Source organism: Apodemus sylvaticus, chromosome 17, assembly GCF_947179515.1.
Source record: "Apodemus sylvaticus chromosome 17, mApoSyl1.1, whole genome shotgun sequence".
Lineage (NCBI taxonomy): Eukaryota > Metazoa > Chordata > Mammalia > Rodentia > Muridae > Apodemus > Apodemus sylvaticus.
Window position 1 is genome coordinate 42,253,631 of NC_067488.1, and position 19,803 is coordinate 42,273,433.

A 19,803-nucleotide genomic window follows, 5' to 3' on the forward strand; every position below is an offset into this window, starting at 1 on the left:
ACCTGTCATGTTCTTTATCCACCAGGTGGTACCTGGCTCGGAAGGCCACCAGGTGAGCATAGTAAGCTGGGGCAGGTATCGACACAGAGCGTGTGCAGCGCACGTAGGTGTGGCACAGCTGGTAGGTCAGAATCTGCAGCTCATCAGAAGAGAAACGATTGTCATCCCAAAGCACGTGGTAGTGTGAAGGACGGCTTGTCCCCTGAAAGAGATAGAGGGCCAGAAAGACTCACCATAAACCCTTTACCAAGAACAAGCACTCCTATTAACGCAGGCATGGTGGCACGTGCCTGTGACCCTAGCACCTGGAGGCCTGAGGAAGGGGGGAAGCAAAGTCAGGTCATCCTTGCTAAAACACCCTCTCTTCAGTCCCCAGAATCAGCTACTCATTCCTTCCTCCCTTGTAGCATTAGTTTAGACTGGCCTGGAACTCATAGGCCTCCTGCCTCAGCTTCCTAGATCACTGCATCCAGCTCGTTGAGTAACATTAAATGTGGCCATGACTCAAGAGAGCCAGCAGAGAGGGTTTTTCATGTTCCAATACAGAGAAGTGGTCAAACTCTGAGGTGACTGACTGATGGGTATGAAGGGTGTTTTACCCATATCATCAGAGCTGTCAAACATGTGTTAAAAGTCACATTACACACACACATACACACACACCCCCCACACCCCATAAATATGCATTTGATGTAGCAATAAAAAACAAAACCAAAACATTTTAGGAGGAGCTGAGCCAAAGACAATGCCCTCTGAGTATATTAGGTATTCTTTAATATTTTATTTATAATACCAAGAAAAAGAAAAAACTCCCATCAAAGCTATATATTAACATCCAGAAAGTGGGACTTGAGAATATTTGATGTACCTCTCCCTCCAAAGCCTTTTGCAGGGCAAGCGTGGCCTTCACCCAGCAGAAACACTGCTGGCTCTTCCTCCCTCCCTCCCTCCCTGCCTGCCACTAACCGCTCTTCAAAGACCTCAATCTACCATCAGGAAGATGGCATAATGCTGCTAAAGAACGTTCCGGTTCTTCCTTGTCCTAGCATTTTACTGGTGGTGAGCATGCAGCTGAAGGTGAGCCTTCTCGCCCCCAGGCCCCAGCACTGCAGCTTCCTGCAGCCCCACCTTTAGCACACCAGCTGCCAGCACAGAGTATACTGCGTCCCTTGGCTTTTGACTGTCAAGTCACTGTCCCTTACACCTTGTCTCACCACACCCACTTCTACACAGGCCCCTTCCTATCTCTTCTGGACCCCAAGCAAGTGCCCCCTCCTCTCCTGGCCACAGAATGAGTTGGAACCCCACCTGCAGTCACAACACACCCCAAATGTATGGCGCCACCACAAACATCCCAGCCAGTCAAAGAAGCCTCCCTCCTTACCTGGATGCCGGCATGGCTGCACAGGTAGAAGTCAAACTCAGTTGGGTGGGTGATCTTCGTGTCTACAGTTGTGCCTGCTGGAATGTTCCCACTCTTTCCGACCTGTAGCAACACAGAAAGCTCATCAGGTGTGGCAGGGTGGGGGACAGGTGGCAGCAAGACAAGGCACATATAAAATCTGGTAAGTACCGAGATCTCCACAGCTTAACTCAGGCTAGGGTTAATGTTCGCACGGCATCCAGATGTGACAGTCAAGCATGGTGTGTTTACTGAAGGCTCTGCCTGAACAGGCTCCAACTGCACAGGCTGGGTCCCAGTTCTCCACGTGGCTGAGGCTGAGACCAAGCCCTTATGCCTCCACCTCCTAAGTGCTGGGAGTGAATTGTACACTACCATGCTCAGCTTAAAATATTTCAACTAGGGAGAGGAGAAGTAGGGGAGGGAGAAGAAGGGGGGAGGAGAGGAAGAGGGAAGAGACCCCTCTGGGTGTGGCTACGTTTTACTTTTTTCCGCTAGCACAAGCAACAATGCCATAAATCCTTCTATTATGTATTTATAGATAGGGTCACACATTGTAGCCCAGGCTGGACTAGAACTCACCGAGTGTCACAGACTGGACCCTACTCAAGACAATCCTCCTGCTTCAGCCTCTGAGTGCTGGGATGACAGTCATGTGTCACTATGCTCAGCTAAACAATTCCTACCCACAATCTTCTAGAGCACCCAGGGATGGACACGGAGAACTGTCAGTTTTGTGTTCCTGGCTGGTTATGGGTATCCATATACTCCTATCACTGGTACTTCCTCTTTAGCCACACACCAGGGACTGGGTGCCACGCCCTTTGGTCAGTCCTTCCAATAGTCTATCCTTGTGGGCAGGGCCAGGGAAACAGATAGAGTCGCAGCTCAGACCCTCTGCCCTGGATCTCAGTGTCACGTAAACAAGGCTGTCCACATTCGGGGGTTGTGATGTGGGTGGGTAACAACTCCTTTCAAAACCACACAAGCTTTTGTTTGTTTGTATGCTTTTCAAGGAAGGCCTCTGTTCTGTACCCTGGACTAGTCACTCTCCTGCCTCAGACACCTGGAAGCTAGGACTGCAGACCTGTGACATCACAGGTCTAAACAAAACATTACTCCTTGAAGGGTTGCTGAAACGTGCCTACAAACTAAACTCATAAAGTAACTATATAACTAGGAACTCCAGAGGTGGGTCAGTGGTTAAGAGCACTCGCTGCTCTTGCAGAGGACTGATTTCGTTCCCAGACCCACGTTTGCTCACAGCCACCCACAAATCTAGTTTCATTGTCAGAGGGACCTACCTGATACCCTCCTTCTGACCACCATAAATCCAAAACTAATAAAAATATTCAGAGTGCATAACTACGCCTTTACTGTTCTCTGCCACATTTTGTGAGGATTCACAGCTGAAGATGTGTGCAGGAAACCTGCGCATTAAGCTTTCTGGATCCTGAGACTTTTTTGGCACGGGCAGCTTTTAAAAAAGGATTTTTGGGTTTAGTTCCAGAGATGATTTTGTAAATATACCTAACTCCATAAGCATTTGTGGCACATTTCAGACTTCACTGGCTAAGTGTCACTATCCAAAGAAATGGATGCCGCTGCTTCCCCGGAGGGTATCTTCTCCCCCTCCTGGGCATCCAAGGAGGCAGATCTAATCTGTTTCTTCATTATTGCCCACTCTAGTGAGGAGAGCAGCAATACCCTTAGCAACAGAGGCACGGGCTGCCAGGGGCCCCCGCTTCAGGCACCACAGCGTCCCTTCATGGTCTGCAGGGCCATTTCTCATTTTATAATAAATGCACTCAAGGCTCCGGGCTGAGCTGAGCGGGTATGAGACCATTTGGTTTTGTTCAGCTGTGAGCACTTCTAGTCTCCCTTCTATCTTTAATGCATGAGCGGCAGGCAATGTGAAAGCGTCAAGCATTCTTAAACTTCATTTGCATAATGATCAAAACATATGGTTTCTATGAGATCAAGGTTTGGAAACCACCTGAGACTTGGCCTTCCGGTGAATCCCGCATCTGAGGCTCTTCACGCCCCCTCCCACTCATTCCTGCCTGTTTCAGGTTCCAACAGAGGTGTGTCACAACACCCACCCTTGACACTGTATTTGTCAATTTCCCTTTGAAATTCGTCAAGCTTTTGTTTCCCCCCCATTTACATAATTTTAAGACGTAACACTGGGAACATTGGAAACCATAGCTAAAGTATTTATTAGTAAATGGTTTCTTTCTTTGTGGCAAGTTATTCCTCAGTCACTTCACAACACTTACACACACACACACACACACACACACACACTGGACTACACTGGAGGTCACTAGGCAGAGCTGAACTGCAGTGACCATCTTGCAACAACAGTGTGGTGATCCCAGGTTGATGGGTCTGGATCTGCAGCACTGGGTTCAAGGTCTGGTAGACAACTTAAGGTCTTGCCCTTCTGGACAAGGTATGTCTCCCAAGCCTCTGCCTTTATCCGTGGCCGTGTGCCTCGTGGTGCTGCTTAAGGCATAGAACATGCTTTTCTGGCTCTTGGGAGATCTCAGTCAGGACAGTACTTGCCATGTCACATACACACAAAGGCCTGAATTCAATCCCAAGGAGCCACAGAAATGCACCAAGTGTGGCGGCACTCTGACACTCCCAGGGTTGCAAAGGCACAAATAGGATTCCTGGGGCTTGCTGGCCATCCAGCCTATCCTCAGGATGACACTAGGTTTGTCTTCTGGGATGTGTACACCCACGCCTGAGGACCCTTACTTCTCTCCAGATGAAGAGCATGAGCTGTGTACGTTCCCAGTCAGAGACATCCTCTGTGGAGAGGCTCAGGCTGGCTCTGTCCTCTCACACTCTGACCGCCCAGTCTACCACCTTCAATGGCTGATTTCTCTCAGTTCTCTGCTCCTCCCAATTTTACTCCTCCCTTCCTTTCTGAGGTAGGGTCTGAGACAGTTCATGCCTGGACCCTCCTCGCCAAAGCCTTGTTAGACACCTGAGCCCGGGTCCTCATGGAGGCCCACGTCTCAGAAGCATCTACCCAGACTGTGACAGCCACAGGGCTATGACTCACCCGCTCGTTTTTGTCCGTGCAGAAGAGACGAGTGTGGTGGCGCTTCTGCACCACGATGAATGTGATCCCTGGCTGGTAGTCCTTCTCCAGCTTTATGCAGGCCTCTCTGATGGCCAGGAGCTCATGGTGGAGAACCTGCAGGACAAAGGCAGGCAGGCGTCAGATGCCTCTTGCACACTGGAAAACAGCTTCCCCAGTCTGGCCCGCACTGGGTCAGGTATACCACTCTGCCTTCCGACGGCTGGCCTAGTTTCATTCTGTTACTGTGGTAAAGACTGACTAAAAGCAACTTGGGAAGGAAAAGGGTTTAACTAGCTCACACTGCTAAACCACATCCATCACTGAGGGAAGGAAGAGTGGAAACACAACAGAAACCTTGGAAGAACAGTACTTGCTGGCTCAGGCAACCAGCTTGCTTGCTTACGTTTTTGTTTATTCTGACTGGCCTATAGCTCATTATGTAGACAAGACTGCCCTGAATTCAGAGATCTGCCTGCTTCTACCCCCTCAGTGCTGGGATTAAAGGCAGGCACCAATATACCCACCTCAGCTAGCTTTCTCAGACAGCCCAGGCCCACTTGTCTAGGAATGGTGCTGCCCAAGCAGACTCAGCCTTCTCCATTACCCAGCAATATGAGGATGTCCCACAGACATGACACCAACAGGCCAACTTCTTCATTGAGGTTCCCTTTTCCCAGGTGACTCTATCTTATATAGATTTGATAGTAAAAATTATAGTCAAGTTTTCATCTACATAGGGACCAAGGGCACACAGGCTCTAAAATCAGAAGGCACACAAAACTGCTTAGCTTAGAATGCATAATGTTGTCAACGCTCATAAAACGGCACCATGAAGACTTAAGGCTTGACAACAGAGCCATTTGCCACTTGCTTGCTTACTGAGAAGGAAGAAAGGACAAATGGAGCAAATACTCCTGAGTCAGACCAGAACTCCATCTGAGCTCAGCGCCACACGGTAGCCAGCAATGCCCCTTCCATCACCAGCTGTGGGTCCTGCACTGAAGGTCTCATGTGAAGAGTTTGGAACACAAGTACCAGTATTAGTGGCTTTTGGTTGGGGCAGGATAGTGTCTCCCCACCTTGCTCACTCTAGCCTCAAAGTCTTGGCTTAGACAATTTTCAATTTTCCCACCCAACTGTTCAGAGGGACTGCAGGTGCATAAAGACCAGGCTGTTCTTTTTCAGCTTTTGGCTTGTCTATCGGTCTGTCTGTCTACCTACCTACCTCTGAGTCAAAGTCTTATTATTCTGCCCTGGCTGGACTCGGAACTCAGAGATCTACCTACCTCTGCCTCCTGAGTGCCAGGATTCAAGGCATGCTATCATGCTTGGCTTCCCCCAGATTCAACAGTCTCAACCAGTTTACAATGTTCCATAAAGTATGTGTAGAATTCTAGTCCAGACAGTTGAGCTGTAGGGATTCTGGTATTCTCTGAGCGGTGGAGCTGAGAATGACAGGCCTGACCTTTCTACAGGGGAGAAGTACTGGGAAGGCCTGGAAGCCCAGGTGGCAATAAACAGGGCCCCAGGTCATGGAAGTACATTGTGGAAGCTGTCACCACGGCTCTTGCAAGACGCAGCACTAGAGACTTGGCCAGAAAGAACCGAGGCAGACAGTGTACTCCTAGGGGCCGAGAGTATTTACTCCTTTCTCTGTCTCTGTCTTTCTTTTCTTTTTTAGTTTTTCGAGACAGGGTTTCTCTGTGTAGCCCTGGCTGTCCTGGAACTCACTTTGTAGACCAGGCTGGCCTCGAACTCACAGATCTATCTGCCTCTGCCTCCCAAGTGCTGGGATTAAAGGCGTGCGCCACCACTGCCTGGCTGAGTATTTACTCTAAAGAGGAAAAGCTGCAGCTTCTTCCCTAACTAGGAAGCAAATGAACTTGTACGTTGCTGCATGTCATCAGCTTGTGATCAAGGCAAGTAAGTAGATTCTCAAGCACTTCAGATCTTAGAGACGCCCAGGGCAGGTAAAACTTCCCTCCTGCCTTCCCCCATCATGGGCCCTGAAATCTTATAGGGCACAGACCACACCACCATTCGCCTTCCCCACTATGAGCAGCCGACTGGCAGAGGCAAAGAGGATGGTGCAGAGCGGCCCACCTGCTGGAACTGGCCCTCGGAGACGCCATCGCGGTAGAAGATGATGCGGGTGGGCTTGAAGCGTGTAGATTTGTAGAACTGAATGAGCAGCTCTCGAACCATAGCAGCCAGGTCCTGGATGATCTCCTGTCGGTGCTGCTGCACGCGCACGGTGGCACAGTAGCGGTTGGGGTGTGCGTCCATGCTGCCCACAACCTGTGGGACAAACAATCAGCAGGGGATAAGGGCTCCAGGGGTCGCTCTTCTAGAGTCCAGCTGCAGACTAGCCTGTAAGGAAGCATCTTCTCCCCATGTCCCTCACAGCACAAAGTAGGTACCTTCTGTAGATGGGACACTTGCCCCACAGCACACAAGAAAAAGGCAATACTGGGCCTTACTGTGCATATGTATGTCAGGTGGTTGAGTTGCCTGGAAAAAGCAAGCAACTGGGGTGCCTCTAGATTTTCAGGAGCAAACATTTCTCCAAATTGCCATATGACCAAAGACTTAGTATCCCCAGACTTCGATCCCTAGGAAGGTCACAGCCCCTTCAAGCGACTTGGCTGTTCAAGAGGCCATCTGATGGAGCAGCCAGAGTGCCATGCTGCTGTCAGAGTTCTAGGGTCAGGGGACCAAAGGTAAACGGACCAGCTACAGCTAGGGCCTGCCTACTTCCAGGCTGGGAGGGCACGCCTTTATACCTGGAAAGCACACAGGTTAAGAGCCCTGCGTTCCTGGGAAGCAGGTGGCCAGCTACTCCTCTGAGAAGCTTACAGAGCAGCTCTAAGCCCTCCCAGATTCCTTGCTGAAGAAACATTTCAAGTTGGCATAAGTAGAAATAAATCAACATGAACAAAAACTTGTCCTATTGATTGAGAATCGAGAGCACCAGGAATAAACCTAGATTTCTGCTCTTTAGAATTTGATAAGCCTGGCTCTGATCTTGGTTGGTGACTCACCTACATCTGGTATCAACTTAAACCAAAGCAGCTGGGTAAGCTTCCGAGGGAGTCTGCTGAATGAACAAAGGCGGGAAGGCCCACTAGACCTGGGTCATGCCTCTTCCTTAGTGGCAGCCTTCTACTTTTCGCCTGCTTGCTGGTGACAAGTTGGTCTGTCCCATTACTGCAGGCAGGTTCCAACTTAGACTGCAGACCAGCAACTCTCTAGTTCTCCTGGACTCTAGTACCAAACTGGGACTGCAGAGACATCTAGCCTTGTGGACTGAACAACTACTAATTATCCTTGGCCTTTCTGTCTTAAGACTACATCCACTAAGTCAATCCAATAAAGTGTGTGTGTGAGTGTGCGTGTGCGAGTGTGCGTGCGTGCGTGCATGCGTGTCTAAGCCTCTGAGGCCTATAGGGAGGACCTGCACACAATGACCCAGAGAAAACAAAGCTAACAATGATCAGGTAGAGCCCAAGACCTGGGCCAGACCCCAAGCACCTTGACTGTGCGGGGCTTTTCTGACATTAGGGATCCTGACTCTAGATAACACCTGAAAGCCACACCCAAGAACCATGCACACAGTACATGTGATACAAATGGGGTCTTATCCTATATCGCATCCCATACTCTACCCTTTAATACAGATGAAATAAACAATGATGTTAAGTCTGGTTCATACCTACTATATGCCAGGCACCGAGCCGACCACAGTGCATGTGAAAAAGCCCAGAAAGATTAAGGTAAACTGTAGGAAACAGTAGAGTGGCCTGATGCTGAGGCTCAGCAGGGCGTGAGGCTGGTACTGCCGTGCCGAGTGAGGAGTGTGGGAGCCCACTCGAGGAGGCTGAGCCCAGCTACAGGCTGCTGAGCCTTTTGGTCCCACCTTCCCCAGGTGAGCACTTCTCTGAGGCACTCGGACAATCAGTTGGAGATTGTGCAGGTAGGCATTTGTGAGGACAGGACCCCTGCAGGGTTCAGACCAATGATCCAAAGAGCTGCTGTTTCCTTTCATATGCTTAACCACCCTGGCTCCAGAACCCTGTATTCTCTGACTAGAGGTGTGGTAAGAGGACACCCATTGCACTCTGCCCTCCAAAGGGCCAAACCCCACTATGGAAGTCTGTGCCTGGCCACTGTAACGTGACAGGCTAGTCTCCTGAGAGCGGAGGGAGTGGATGCGTAGTGGTTGGCCAAGGCTACCTTGATGGACATGGAGAAGCCAGAGGTAATGTTCTTAGATGCAACACAGATAGCAGGGTAGACGGCAGCCCACACACCTGTGACATCATCAGTATCACCCTCACCTATTTGCCGTTAGATCATGATTAGACCAACCAAGTGGGTGAGTGACTTCTGTCTTTCTCCTCCACACACCACTGCAAACAGATCACAGACATTCGAGGGGCAAGGGTCCCACCAAGCAACATGACACCAGCAGAGATACCAGAGGGAAAGAGTGGACACTCACGGCAGCAATCGAAGGTTTCTTCCCATCCCCAGCTGGTGGGTGGGTGACATCAGCTCCCAGGAAGATGACGGGTTGCTGGAACACTGGAGGCCTACAATAAAGTGGGTGGTTGAGGCCCAGGCTTCAGACAATGCATCAATATCTGACAACAGAAGCTACAGGTCTCTGGAGGGCAACCCTAGTCCTAACATGGGCATTTTTCAAGAGATATTCCTGCCTCTACCTCAGGGCCAGGATGACAGGAATGTACCACCAAACCCTTCTGGTTTATGTTGGGCTTGAACCCAGGACCTTATATATATCATGTAAGCACTTTACCAAGTGAGAGATCTCCCCAGCCTCCAACAGAATCTTTACCCTTAATGATACACACAGGAAGTCTACTGGATTAAACAATGATGGCTGGTATACACTTGAGCAACAGCCCTGGAAGGTGTGACCGAGAGCTGAGTATGCAGCTGCCTTGGCTGGGTACTGGGGGTGCCTTGTTCAAGACCTTCTACCTCCATAGGGTTCCTCCAGGATCTCACCTGCCCACGACTTGTTCTGTTGGGAGGAGGGACTGCCAGAGCCCAGGAGTTTAAATAGCACCCTGGGTCATCGGTGGTACTGTGGGCCTGCCAACCACTCTCGAGATGGCTGTGCCCCTCGGCCTCACTCTCCTCTGAGGGTGTGCCTCTCAGCTCGCCTTCAGCAGACCCTGACCACTGCCCTGCCACCACCAGCCCACCAGGTCCAGCTGTGGAGCAGCTGTCTTTCCACACGTGGGTGGATGTGACTCACTCGCCACAGCAAGGCACACCTGCGCCCGGCTTCCTGTCCTGAGCCCAGCAAAGCTCCCCAGGAGCCCAGCCTGCTGGTGCCTCCCAGGTTCCTCCTCACTCAACACATGCTGTCATGGCAACAAGATGTCCCTTTCAAGGTCTCCAGTGACTTCCCCATCACTGGGTCTAATACTCAGGCCACGCAGTGCGGCTCACTGGCATTTTGTGATACAAAACACACTTCCTTGGGCACCGTGACTCAGGTGCCTCCCTCCCCTCCTTGCCCCCACTTTCTGTCTATTTCCGGTGTCCCTGAACACAGGACCCTAGGCACAGGGTTTAGATCTTCTCGCCATCACTAAAGGATGCTCATCCGGTGTCATGGTTCCTGTGCTGACACCGAGCTTTCCCAGGGCCCTGCTTCCCAGCCGAAGCCACTCCTCCTTCAGGAGGACCAACACTAACTGGACCGAGAGCTCGGGACAAGTGCCTTCCTCCCCTTCAATCTGTCCGCCTGTCCTTATCCTGCTGGTCCCCAACTTCAACCTAGTATAGCCTGACACAAGAGGCCTCCCAAGACTGCTCCACCTGGAGCCACAGCCAGTCCCCACAGCGCAGGCCTGCCCCTTATTCCTCTGTTCAAGGAGGGGCAAACATGAACGTGGGCCTTGCTTTCTAACACCCAGGGTGGCACACCCACCTTGGGAGGCATCCGAGGAAGACAGTTCCACATCCCCATCAATAGTAACTTCTACAGGGAATTTCCAGCCCAAAGTGCTTTGATCCTAGCAGTAACCTACCAGCCCCGGGTGGGCGGAGTGGGAAACACTGGAGTCTACACTGCAATAAAGCTCCAGGGACCAGGTGACAGGTCTGTGGCAGCCCATTCCTGACATGTCCTAGGCCACTTACTCTCCTGAGTCTTCAGTGGAGATTGCTGGCTCTGGCACAAAGAGCAGGGTGGCAACGGCCCCATGCCAGCCTTCAACTATTAGGGAATCCAGCCCTAACAGTCACCATCCCGCATGCCCACATAGACTACCTGTGAACACCTCTCCACTGACCATTTAAGCCAGCTGGTACATGTGCAGGGTGTGGCCACCTCACCTGCCCTGTGGCAGCAGGATGTTGTTGACGCCTCCCAGTTTGACGTTGATCTTTAAGCAGAGATTGGATAGGGTCTGCGGTGTGGTCCTCTGCACGTTCTTCATCTGGACGCACTGTGTGGCCATCCCCAGCACAGTGTCCCCAACACGCTTGACTTCCGCTGTGGAGTGGAGGAGCACGTGTCACAACTCCCCAGTAGAAGCAGCTGTCTTCTGCCCCCTTTTGGCCTGCACTGGTGCAGTCTTAAGCCATGGCAGCTGCACCAGGCGCCTGCAGTTAGCCTATAGAAAATGCTGGCAGATGCAGATGCAGATGCAGGGGGCAGGGCTCCCGACTGAATCCAGCTTCAGCACGGCCAGGCACCTGTGCCGGTCTCCCTCAGAATAGGAATTTGGAAACACATCTCACACCAGCCATTTGTGATCCCGGGCCCAGGGTGGGGTGACCACCAGCCGGCTCTTACTAAGGCTTCACCATTCCTCAGCAGAAATGACACCTCATGTTAAGCAAATGCCTGGGTGGCTAAAAATAAAACCACTGGCCGGCCTCCTCAAAACCCTTGGCAAACACAGAACTTCAAAGAGCCGTGGGGATGCACGCACGTCCATCCCCAGATTCTTTCCTGAAGCAGCTGGTCACTGCTCTTAGGACTGTTCTAGAAACCCGGACTCCAGGGACAACACTCATCACATCCAAACACCACGGCCATGAGAAAGCCTTCTTTGAATTAGAGGGGAAAACACGACTGTCGTGGGACTGTAGTCTGCCTGTGGTCAGGTAGGACAGACCCCTACTAAGCAACAGCCATCGAGAAGCCCGGTTGCTTCTCTTGACTCCTGCACTACCACATCTCACACAGACACCCTTTGACTGAAAGCCTATGGGCTATGGGTGGCCTTTGCTACATTGTGAGTTCCTTTTCCTACCCCTTTTTTACTGGTTTCACCCATCACTAGATAGAGGAGAAAGGACAGAGAGGGAGAGAGAGAGAGATCCCTGAATCCAATTTATTTCCTTTTGTTTCTTTATTGACCATGATTACTAAATAAACTGCAACCAACCTCCCTGAACGACTAACAACCACCTCTCTTGGGGTGTTGGTGTCAACACAAAGGGGAACAGACATTTGTACATCCTCTGAAAAGTTGCTAAAATTCCAAATATTGCACAATTGCAGAAACTATCTGCAGCTATGGGCCACTGGGAGTTTTTGATACCTGGGATTGTGGCCCTATTCAAGACAATGACAATGACCCAAACATGTACTAGTGTAACCCGACCTCCCTCTCCCCTTTTCAGGCTCAGGAATGGTCAAGAACCAGTCACTTAGTTCAGTCAGCACAAAGGGGAACAGGCAACTCACAGCCACTGGAAGCCCCTCACTCCCTCAAGCCTACAGATGGCCAACACCTACCGTACACAGGAGTTTTGCCAGGCAGGATGACCACCACGAGCTGGAGACCAGCGTATGTGTTCTTCAGGTGCCGGAACATGGGTTCCACACTGTCTGCCCCCTGTGCATATTTACAGAAGCAGGGCTGACCCTGAATAGGCATCCCAGCGTCTCTTGAGATCTTCCTCAGTTGTTCTGTGAAGGACCTGAGGGAAAAGGCCACTTTGCTAAGATGTCATATCAACCGGGGCTCTGAATACGATTCAACAACGTCAAGGGAGGGGGCTTGTGTAAGTGCTGGCCTAGCATGCTGGAGGTTTGATCCACAACACTGGATGTTACAGGTATGATAATGCCAGCCTGCAGTCTCAGCATCTGGGAGATGCAGGGCATCCACAGTCTACAGTTAAGGTCATTCATAACTACATACTGAGTTTGAGGCTAGCCTGGGACACATAAGATTCTATCTAAACAAAACAATAAAAAAGAATTAAGTTTTTTATTTGCTTTTGGCAGCCCAGGCTGGCCACAAACTCAGGACTCTATACTGCTGCACCCTCTGGGGTCTAAGGTTAGGCACTATGCCATGCTAGAATTTAATCTCAGATAAAGTCAGACATCAAAGGTATGAATGGGGCGAGGGTACCACAGATCCACAGAAGGCCCAGGGATAATCGCTGGGATAAAACAGCAGATATAAAATACACGCTGCCTTTCTGTAATGACAGTATGGTTCTTTTGTACCATGCAGGCCTACTAAGCAACTCTCTGTGAGGGCTCTGGTAAAATAAAGGACCCCATCAGCCTCCTGATGGGTTTTCCCTGCTGCTCTAGTGGGCACAGCTTGGCCTTGGAGACACAGACGCGGAAGAAAACAGAACAGGTGGCAGCCAAGCCAAGCCAGCGTGTGGACTGCCAGCAAGACTCAGGTGGTGAGAAGACTGGCTATGTTCAGAGCAAAAAAAAATCCGACCAGCAGCCAAGGTGAGGACATTTAGCTCCAACCTAGCGGGCCAGCATTCACCTCGCATGTGCTGCATTTATACAACTCATGATTGTGCACCTGCAATCACACCAACAGGTGGGTGTGTCTAGGGACAGAGACAGGGAGGTTGGTCAGCATCCGCCTCTGCTCTGGCTTTCTTTTCTTTGGGCTTCTGGCTCATTCTGTCAGAAGTACAGACAAAAGCTGCCACCAGCACAGAATGACAGCCGCCATGCAGTGAACTAAGCCCTGCGTTGAGACAGCCTCACCAAAGAGCCTCTTGTTGGAATGGTGAGGCTACAGCTATACTTTATAGGCTATGGGGTGCCCCCTTCACTGCCCCCCAGACAGGTAAAAAACAAGTGTCTAATTTCCCCTCTAACCTTGGGACACAAGCACAAGGCCCACGAGCGCTTGGACACATTCTTGTTGGCACTGGTCAAGCCTCGTTCCTTGCCACTGGCCCAACACTCACAGTGGCCTGGCCTGAGGAGCAGGCCCCTCACTGCAGCTCGCTGTTATCAGGCTGCCCTACGCTACCGGAAAGACAGCTGGGCATATGCCAAAGCTTGATGTGTTCACTGTAAGTCCCCCCTCACACAGGAGAGCAGCCACTGCACCCCACCCCGCCGCCGCCCTCTTTCCACCCAGTTCTCAGTGTCGCTTGCTCATTTAATTCACTGAAATTTCACAGTAGCACCAGAATGATGGCTCAGTGGGCAAAGGTGCTTTGTGTAAACCTGAGTTTACACAATCTGAGTTCCGTCCCTGGAACCACATGGTACAAGAGAACCAGCTCCCTCGGCTTATCCTCTGCAGTGCATGACGGGAGGACAGAAGCATAGCCCCGCCATGCACACAAACAGATAAATGTCATTAAAATCTTTTAGCCAGGGATGGGGCACAGGCACACACCTTTAATCCTAGCATTAGCGGAGGCAGAGGTAGGTAGATCTCTGTGAGTTCAAGGCTAGCCTGGGTATACACAGTTGCGTTCTAGGACAGCCATGGAGCTACATAGAGAGACAATGAAGTGTGATGTTTCTACACTCTGAGTCCATTGACTCTGTGTCCACTTCTACTTCCATGGGGACTGATTGATTTTTAACCTCATTGCTCAGGTGCTGTTTTTCCTCTCACACCTAACCTGGCCTCACCACATTTCGTGATTGGGAGTCACCCTGGGTGAGTGATCTCTGTTAGAGAAAGGCTGCCAACTGCTGGGATCAGAACCCCAGGGACCCATCTGACCAACAGAAACAAGGCAAGGCACAGGGGCCTACTTGAGACGGACTGGCTTACTTGAGATGGACTTCCGTACACTGGCGCTGGGGTGCGAAGCAGGCGATGGCCCACACCTTGATCTCAATGCCCGTGTGGAACTGCTTGTTTCTCATGTCCCACACCCCCTGGACAGGGGTGGCAATCGCTTTGTTCTGCAAAGACAAAGTCGTTCAGTGGGGAACAGATGAAAACATTCTTGCTGCTGGTCCCCCTGACCACCAGTGACTCCTGAAGCACCAGATCACCACGAGTGTGTCATCTCCATGTCGCTAGCATTCCTTAGCACTATGAGCAACCCACACCCATGCAGAAGAGTGGGTTCTGGATGAACAGTGTGGAGCTAGGTGAGAAATGACAGGATGGCTGGACCAACGGTGACTCTAGATGGATGGGGGTGAAGGGCCAAATGAATGGATGGACGTGGTGATAAATGAGTGGATGGAAGGATGATGAGTAGACCAGGGTAAGGGGCCAAGGGATGGGTGAGTGGATGGGTTGGAGTCTTAGTCATGCATGGGCATGGGTGCAGCTCAACACGCACGCACGCGCGCGCGCGCGCACACACACACACACACACATACACACAGTGCACATGGGCTCGCCCCATCTGGACCTACCCTGCCCCCGTAGAGGATGGAGGGCGGCTGCAGAACCCGCCCGGTCACATCTGTCATCTCATCTTTCACCATGATTCCAAATTCACGAACATATGGGTCTGTATTGAAACTTGCACTTCGCATCTTGAGGAAGGAAACCGAGAAAGATGGGTTAGTGGAGGCCATCTCTGCTCAAAGTACAGGAATGTGTGGGGTGGGAGGTCCGTGAGTGCCCATCCTGGAGGAACCCAGGGACCCAGTGCTTACCAATTTGCTGATCTCCTCCTGCCGATCGGGTGCTGACCTGGCAGTTGCTCTGATCATGGTTGAGGTCTGATTGTCTGTTAATTTTTTTATACATCTCTGTCCAGCAACTATGTTACAGACCTACAAAGACGACGAATACAGGTCAACACATGAAGTGTGTGTGTCTGTCTCTCTCTCTCTCTCTGTGTGTGTGTTCTCAGAGGCTGGGTGCTCAAGCCAGAGCCCTGGCTAGTGGTGGGGCCACTCCAAAGCCTACCACTCAAAACAGAACTTGTAAGTAACCTGGCATGAAAGATGATCACAGCTTTGGTGGTGGCGTTCTGCTGGGTTTGACCTGTGAACAGTGAATGGCTCACATCTGTTGTACCAGCTAATTTTATGTCAAACTGACACAAGCCATAATCATCTGAGGGGAGGGAACCTTAATTGAGAAATGCCTCCTTAAGATCAGGAGGTAGGCAAGCCTGTAGGGTATTTTCTCAATTAGTGATTGATTCGGAGGGCCCAGCCCACACTGGGCTCCAGTAAGAAAGCAGTCTGAACGAGCTTTCAGAATCAAGCCAGTAAGCAGCGCCCCTCCACACTCTGTATCAGCTCTACCTCAAGGTTTCTGCCCATTTTGGGTTCCTGCAATGACTTCCTTAGATGATGAGCAGTCACGTAGAAGAGTAAATGAAGTTGACTCTTTCCTCCCCAAGCTGCTCTTGGTCCTTAAACAACAGAAAGCTTAGGGAAGACATCCATTATCCCAGGACTCGAGGCTAAGACAGGTAGGACCTCTGAGAGGTGAGGGGCAGCCTGGTCTATGCTATCCAGGGGTATGCACTGAGATCCTATCTAAGTAACAGTGTGGTGGCTAATCCCACCCAAGTTGCTAATTTCATTCCATTTTAGGAGAAGGAATATATGAAGGGGACAAGTCTCAACAATGCATGAGTTAGCTGAGCCCTACAACATCACAGAGGCTGGGCTGGGGCTGGGCTCCCTAGTCAGTAGCCCAGAGACTTGCCTCCAAAGGAAGGTAGGTGTGTTTCTGCTCCTGTCCAACTTGTAAACACGGGAGGTGGGGGTAGCGCAGAACCAGCTTGTGCCTGTCCTTGAAGTACTGGGCCACTGTACACTCCACTGTCTGCCCACTCTCCTGCTGCAGTGGGAACCTGTGGAAAGAGGTGACTCAGGGAAGAATGTTCCAGGCTCCCTGGACACTGGACCTTCCCAGGGCCGAGCACCTGTGTTGTGCAGGAAGCAAATCGAATGCTTCAAGCATCTCCTGGGCCACTCAAGAGCCCTCAGGTCTCAGGCTGCCCACGGGTTTCTCTGCTCCTCCTGGACCCACGCAAAGCCCCACAGCAGACACACAAACACTGGTAAGGCAACATCCTCTGTGCCCCTATGTGGGGCGGAGTGGGGGGGTGGGGATTTCTATGTTGAAATTTACACTTGTTTAAGATTTACTTATATATCTTATGTATATGAGCATTTAGTCTGCATGTATGTCCACATACCAGAAGAAGGCATGGGATCCCACAGGACCACAGTTAGACAGTTGTGACCTACCATGTGATGTTAGGAACTGGACGAAAAACCTCTGGAAGAGCAGCTGATGTTCTTAACAATTTTCTACACTTTTTCCCTAAATTATTTTGTGGTGTTATGTACCCCAGCACCCGGTAAGCAGAGCCATCTCTGTGACTAGTTCCAGGCCAACCCGGTCTTCACAATGAAGTCCTGACTTAAAAAATGTAATAGAACGGGGGAGGACCCAGGTTTGATTCCTGGCATCCAGCTACCTACAACTCCTATTCCAGGGACTCTAATGCTCTCTTCTGCTCTCCACAGGGACCAGGCATACACACGGTATGAAGACATACACAAAGGAAAAACAAAAAAACAAAATCAACTTAAATATATTTTAAATTTGTGTGCGCATGCATGTGAGCAGGTACCGCGAGGGTACAAGACAGGGCACTGCAGCTGGAGCTACGGGAGGCTGTAAGCTGCCTAAGGGTGCCAGGAGCGAACTTGGGTCCTTTGCTCTGCCAAGAGCTATACACGCTATGCTCTTAACCACCGAGTCGCTTCTCCAGCCTGTGGAGTTCACTTCTTAGAGCAGTGTGTGAGCGAGCCCCAGAGGCAGGCAGCTGTTTGCACGACAGTCCCAGGACTTCCAGTGGCTGGGAAGCTGAGTGACGACTGGGGCAGGCCTGAGACTGGAAGGAGGGCTGGCTGTTTGGCTGCCTTACGTTTGGTGACTGGCAGGCCGCCGGGTCACATTGCAGACTCGGTACTTCCTCTTCATCTGACCACAGTGCGTTATCTCCACCTTTAGACCTGGTAACAGACAGCAGGTATCAGAGCTACTCTTGTTCCACACTTACAGTCTCAGGTACACACAGCAGCTCTGGCCACAGACGAAGCCATGAGGTTCTAGAGCTGAGGAGGAAGAAACGTGGACTAACCACAGAATACGTTGGCTGGAAACACCTCATCCAGAGACGCCTTCCGCCAGAAAAACTCAGCACATACGACTTGGGGGCCACAGCCTCCCTTCTTGGAACCTAACGTTTGTGGACCAAATAGGACACCCAGCTCCTCCCACGGTGTGGTTGTACTCATTAGAGTCACGGGCCCTCTGTGCACAGGTCCCAACTGACTCCATCAGTGTCTTGTGGCGCACTCTGCCTACAGCCCGCACCTGCACCAGGAGAGGTGGTCCCGCCCCCAAGCCTGCGTTGTTGGGTGGATCTTTACCTTTTATTTCTTTGGTAAACTTTACCCTTTGGGAATCTGTCAGAGGTTTTTGTTGTTCTTCAATACTTTTAAAATCCAAAACTTCACAAACAAACTCGATCACCGGCTGTGCCTTGTAAAACGCTGTTGCCGATACTATGTGCAGGAAAAGGGAGGGAGAGAGGACAATGTTTAAGGGCGGCATCAGGATAATCCACGTGAGTAATTTAGGAGCTGCTCAGGAGGTCTCGTTTTCCCTCTGTGGAGTGTCCCTTGGCTCCACACTCCAAGGGAGGCACCAACCCCAGGAGACGCCAAGTTTCCTCCAGCCAAGGGCAATGATAAGAGATTGGCTAAATCTGAAGAAGTCACTAGAATTACAGAGATCTTGAGCAAGTCTAGCATGGCAGGGCATCCAAGACTTTGGATCGTGTCAGGTTTCCTGACCACCTTCAGCTAGAGGAATTTCTAAAGTGTTCCATTCATATAATTTGTATACAAACAAGGTGCATCTGCCTAAGATGTGCCCCTTGCTGGGGAATACTGTAAGAACTTATCTGCTCCTGGCTATCAGTCTCTGGCAGAGGGAAGAGGACTCAGCAGAGTATGATCTCAAGGCTCCTGAAGAGCGGGGAGGGGGGTTACAGCATTCCCCCCTATCATTCAAAGCTAAATGGGTTGTGGGGGCTCTGAGACAACCAATGGATTAGCCCACTGACTGATGGCATTTCTGGAGGAAGTCAATCTCTGGGGCTGCGCCCTTAGGAATGCACCTTGTCCCTGGCCCTTTTTCTATCTATTTCCTTGCTTCCTAGCCACCACGAGATAAGCAGCTATGCTTTGCCACGGTGCTTGGCTTCAGAATGATAGCATGAGTTTACTTACGGTGGACCTGAGACCTCTGAACCTGAGTTAATCTTTACGGCTTTAAATGTTTTCTTATACGTACTTGTCACAGCAATGATAGGTCTAATATGCTCCAAGGCTGGAAGACTACAGGGCAGAGGCCAGCCATTGGCACCTAATGGTGTCTTTTTCTTGGTTCTAGCAGCAACATGAGTAATCAGGAAACACGGGGAGAAAGTGAAGAATGTGGCCCCAGCCATACACCTGGGGTGCTCTAGTGCAAAAAGTCTGGCAAAGGTAACTCTCTAGGCTGGCTAAAGAGTCCCTGGGAGTAGACAACTCCATGGGCTTTGATGCCCAATTAGGATCTGTCTCAGACACCATGGAGGTAGTTAACACAGGCTGGTATTACAACAGAGCTCTGCTAAAGATGGCTGAGAGAATCTGGGCTCCTCTGCATGCTTTCAAATCTCCACACCCTTCCGTGGCGGCTACATGGACCCCATCCACCCTGCAGTGAAGCCCATGGGCTTCTCTTACCATCAATATTCAGCATCATTTTCCAAAGAGAAGGTCGGACGGACTGATGGAAGCCAAACCACACTTCTCTGCCCCCACCCAGCGGGTTGGAACAGCCTTCAGATGCAGTGAAGAAGGAACGGCCAACAGGGGTGTACCTGCAACAGGGATAAGCCCTCTTCTAATCAAATGGAATTAGCCCATTATCCCAGCCAGTTGTCCCAGCAGGCATATCTACACTCAGAGACTGCTCTAGGTTTTCTTCTGTAAAGCCATGTTCATTACATGTAGTTCTAGTCTGCATTCCCTGTG

The 19,803-nt window shown here is 50.9% G+C and overlaps 1 protein-coding gene across 6 annotated transcripts in view; it reads right to left on the bottom strand.

The window, feature by feature from the left end:
• Positions 1 to 19,803, bottom strand: part of Ago2 (argonaute RISC catalytic component 2) — an 86,215-nt gene that overhangs the window by 11,356 nt on the left and 55,056 nt on the right. For all 6 annotated transcript variants that reach the window (XR_007973975.1, XR_007973973.1, XR_007973974.1 and 3 more), the window contains exons 5-18: positions 19,513 to 19,649; positions 18,148 to 18,282; positions 17,640 to 17,727; positions 16,406 to 16,553; positions 15,397 to 15,516; positions 15,151 to 15,273; positions 14,552 to 14,685; positions 12,286 to 12,470; positions 10,872 to 11,031; positions 9,001 to 9,091; positions 6,603 to 6,797; positions 4,479 to 4,613; positions 1,385 to 1,486; positions 3 to 202 (exon numbers count right to left, since the gene is read on the bottom strand). Coding sequence is in view for 1 of the 6 variants with exons in the window: in XM_052161392.1 (XP_052017352.1) it covers positions 3 to 202; positions 1,385 to 1,486; positions 4,479 to 4,613; positions 6,603 to 6,797; positions 9,001 to 9,091; positions 10,872 to 11,031; positions 12,286 to 12,470; positions 14,552 to 14,685; positions 15,151 to 15,273; positions 15,397 to 15,516; positions 16,406 to 16,553; positions 17,640 to 17,727; positions 18,148 to 18,282; positions 19,513 to 19,649 (1,953 nt within the window). In the remaining 5 variants the exon portion in view is untranslated. The remainder of the gene's footprint in view (positions 1 to 2; positions 203 to 1,384; positions 1,487 to 4,478; positions 4,614 to 6,602; positions 6,798 to 9,000; positions 9,092 to 10,871; positions 11,032 to 12,285; positions 12,471 to 14,551; positions 14,686 to 15,150; positions 15,274 to 15,396; positions 15,517 to 16,405; positions 16,554 to 17,639; positions 17,728 to 18,147; positions 18,283 to 19,512; positions 19,650 to 19,803) is intronic.